The sequence below is a fragment of the Denticeps clupeoides genome, chromosome 3, assembly GCF_900700375.1.
Source record: "Denticeps clupeoides chromosome 3, fDenClu1.1, whole genome shotgun sequence".
In the NCBI taxonomy this organism is placed as follows: Eukaryota; Metazoa; Chordata; class Actinopteri; order Clupeiformes; family Denticipitidae; genus Denticeps; species Denticeps clupeoides.
The window spans coordinates 36276829-36281254 of record NC_041709.1 but is presented as its reverse complement, the minus strand read 5'-3'; the positions used below and the strand labels follow the sequence as shown (position 1 = coordinate 36281254).

At 45.6% G+C, this 4426-nt stretch overlaps 1 protein-coding gene across 1 annotated transcript in view; it reads left to right on the top strand.

Moving 5' to 3' along the window:
* uncx4.1 (Unc4.1 homeobox (C. elegans)) overlaps positions 1-4139 on the top strand; it is a 5508-nt gene extending 1369 nt beyond the window's left edge. The window contains exons 2-3 of the mRNA XM_028971764.1: positions 1879-2054; positions 3675-4139. Coding sequence (XP_028827597.1) covers positions 1879-2054; positions 3675-4139 — 641 coding nt within the window. The remainder of the gene's footprint in view (positions 1-1878; positions 2055-3674) is intronic.
* Positions 4140-4426: the final 287 nt, after the last annotated feature.

Sequence of the window (4426 nt, the reverse complement as noted above, 5' to 3'; positions counted from 1 at the left end):
CCACCACCATCATCAAAACTAGGACCAGAACTACCTACATCACCAACACATCCACCACAATCATCAAAACTAGGACCAGAACTACCTTCATCACCAACACATCCACCACCATCATCAAAACTAGGACCAGAACTACCTACATCACCAACACATCCACCAACATCATCAAAACTAGGGCCAGAACTACTGACACCACCACCAGCACCACCAACACATCAGTCAGCACCATCACCAACTACACCAGCACCAGCACCAACTACACTAGTACCATCATATTCACCACCACCATCTCCAACTACACCACCAACACACCAGCCAGCACCACTACCAAATACACCAGCACCATCTACACCAGCACCACCAACAACAACAAATCAATCAGCATCATCACCAACCACACCAGCACCATCATAAATACATCAGCACCACCACCAACCACACCAGCACCATCACCAGCTACATCAGCACCACCACCACCACCAAATCAACCAGCACCATCACCAACTACACCAGCACCATCATATCAACCAGCTCCACCACCAACTACACCAGCAACAACAACAAATCAACCAGCACCATCAACACATCAGCCAGCACCATCACCAACCACACCATCACCATCTACACCAGTACCATCATATCCACCAGCACCATCACCATCTACACCAGCACCATCAACACATCAGCCAGCACCATCACCAACCAAACCATCACCATCACCAACTACACCAGCATCATCACCATCTACACCAGCATAATCACCAACTACACCAGCACAATCATATCCACCAGCACCATAATCAACTACACCAGCACTCCACCACCAACAAATCAACCAGCACCATCACCAACCACACCAGCATAATCACCAACTACACCAACATAATCACCAACTACACCAGCACCATCATATCCACCAGCACCATCAACACATCAGCCAGCACCACCACCAACAAATCAACAGCACCATCACCAACTACACCAGCATCATCACCATCTACACCAGCATCATCACCAACTACACCAGCACCATCATATCCACCAGCACCATCATCAACTACACCAGCACCATCACCAACTACACCAGCATCATCACCAACTACACCAGCACCATCATATCCACCAGCACCATCATCAACTACACCAGCATCATGACCACCACCAAATCAACCAGCACCATCACCAACTAGACCAGCATCATCACCCTCTACACAAGCACCATCATCAACTACACCAGCACCACCACCAACAAATCAACCAGCACCAGCACCAACTAAACTAGTACCATCATATCCACCAGCACCATCATCAACTACACCACCAACACACCAGCCAGCACCACTACCAAATACACCAGCACCATCACCATCTACACCAGCACCACCACCAACAACAAATCAACCAGCACCATCATCAACTACACCACCAACACACCAGCCAGCACCACTACCAAATACACCAGCACCATCACCATCTACACCAGCACCACCACCAACAACAAATCAACCAGCACCATCATCAACTACACCACCAACACACCAGCCAGCACCACTACCAAATACACCAGCACCATCACCATCTACACCAGCACCACCACCAACAACAAATCAACCAGCACCATCATCAACTACACCACCAACACACCCACCAGCACTACTACCAATTACACCAGCACCATCACCAACTACACCAGCAAAAATGACAACTGTAATCTAATTTGATTACATCTCATGTCTATTTTGATTTCTTTAAAAAATGCTCGGCAGAACATTTCATCTATTTACCCGACGTTTACCTCATTGTTTGTGTTCATATTTAGGAGTGTGTGTGTGTGTGTGTGTGGTGTTGTCGTGATAGTGACGTGCTCTCCGTCCCCAGAGCTGGGGGACCTGGATAAGGACAGTCCAGCCTGCAAGCGGCGGAGAACCCGCACCAACTTCACGGGCTGGCAGCTGGAGGAGCTGGAGAAGGCCTTCACCGACACACACTACCCCGACGTGTTCATGCGGGAGGCGCTGGCGCTGCGGCTCGACCTGGTGGAGTCCAGGGTGCAGGTCGGACTGGTTATTATTATTATTAAGCAGTGCCGATTATTAGTAATACATAATAATACCGTCATTACTGTAATTATTACTACAACAAGACAATAATACATAATAATACCATCATTACTGTAATTATTACTACAACAATAAATATTATTAGCCTTCTGTAATTATTACTACAACAAGACAATAATACATAATAATACCATAATTACAGTAATTATTACTACAACAATAAATATTATTAGCCTTCTGTAATTATTACTACAACAAGACAATAATACATATATTTACCATTGTTACTGTTGTTACACACGATTATCACATTATTACTACAGCAATACAATAATACATATATTTACCGTTGATACTGTAATTTACCACAATAATACCTATTATTACCCTACTGTAATTATTACTACAACAATACAATAATACATAATAATACCATCATTACTGTAATTATTACTACACCAAGACAGTAATACATAATATTACAATTGTTACTGTAATTATTACTACAACAATACAATAATACATAATGTTACCATCAGTACTGTAATTATTACTACAATACACATTATTACCATCGTTATTGTAATTATTACTACAACAATACAATAATACATAATATTACTATTATTACTGTAACAAGATGATAATACATAATATTATCATTGTTACTCTAATTATTACTGTAACAAGATGATAATACATTTTATTACCATCGTTGATGTAATTATTACTACAAGACAATAATACATATTATGACCATAATTACTGTTAGTATTACTAATTACATTATCATAAATTGATATTATAATTATTCTAATAATTTGTATACCAGAAAATTAATATATATTGATATAATAGTTAATGTAATTAGTAATATAACAGACATTTAAAATATATTATTGTACTTATAACAAGAAATAAATAAATATAAATATTGTTGTAATTATTGTTAGTAGAAAGAAAATAATACTATTATCATTATTATTGAATGTATTATTACAACAAGAAAACAACATAGATTATTACCACTGTGATTGTATAAATAAAAGGAAATGTGGTAAATGTTTGAATAGTTTTTATGAAATCTGTATTTTAGCCTACGTGTGTGTGTGTGTGTGTGTGTGTGTGTGTGTGGGGTTTGTAGACCCCCTTCACTCCGTTATCAGCGCGGAACAGACGCGCTCCCCGGCGCGCGCTTCTTGGCTCGGCGCGGGAAATCTGTCCACGTTGACGGGGTGTGGCCGGGGGGGTTAAATTAGCCACGGTGGAGTCGGAGCTTAATGAGGGGAATTAGCGGTGACGCGCAATCAATCGACAATTAGCGCGCCCCCATCTGCGGCTCCGCGCGCGGCCCGACACGCACGCACGCACGCGCGCGCGCACGGCGCGAAGTAATTGTTGTTGTTTCAGGTGTTAATTAGATCAACATCAACACGGTCGCCCTGGAAACCCTGACGTTGCCATAGCGACACGCCGCACCCCCCCCCCACGTGACCTGCGGTCATTCTTATTTATTAAGACATTTATATTCTGTAACACCATTCCAGCTGGTTTATAAGCATGAATAATAGCGCTTATAACGTGTATTAACGTGCACGAATCTGGCCGCCGCAGGTCTGGTTCCAGAACCGCCGGGCGAAGTGGCGCAAGAAGGAGAACACGAAGAAGGGCCCCGGGCGGCCCGCGCACAACTCGCACCCCGCCACCTGCAGCGGGGAGCCCATGGACCCCGAGGAGATCGCCCGCCGGGAGCTGGAGCGCCTGGAGAAGAAGCGGCGCAAGCAGGAGCGCAGAGGGGCCCGGGGCCGCGGCGGCTCCGACAGCGACAGCGCCGTGTCGCACAGCACCGACAGCGACACGCCGGGCCCCGCGGCCACGGGGACCCCCAAACCCAGTCCGTTCAGCGTGGAGAGTCTGCTGGCGGAGCCCACGCCCCGGCCGCCGGTCCCGGTCCCGGTCCCGGTCGTCCTCTACCCCGTCACCCAGCCGCGCGGCTTCCTGGTGCCGCAGGCGGCGCTGAGACCGGGCCGCGAGTCCCCGGTCACGGACACGGACGGCGAGGACGTGGATCTTTTTTAGAACTTTCTTACCGGCGACGTACCTGCGCGTTTTAATCAGGGAGGAGCGGAGCTGCGGCTCGCAGTGCGCCTGCGCACACCGGCGCGACACCGGCGACCCTCGGCCTTGTACAGAGCACAAATGATCAGAATATTTATATATGTACCGTTTTGCTAAATAAAACCGCAGTTGATTATAAGATGCGCGGAGTGGACAAGCTCATTTTATTATTATTATTATTATTATTATTATTAATGGTGGCATCATTTTTCACTCCATTATACGTCGTTCTGTGTTTTCCCGCGTTG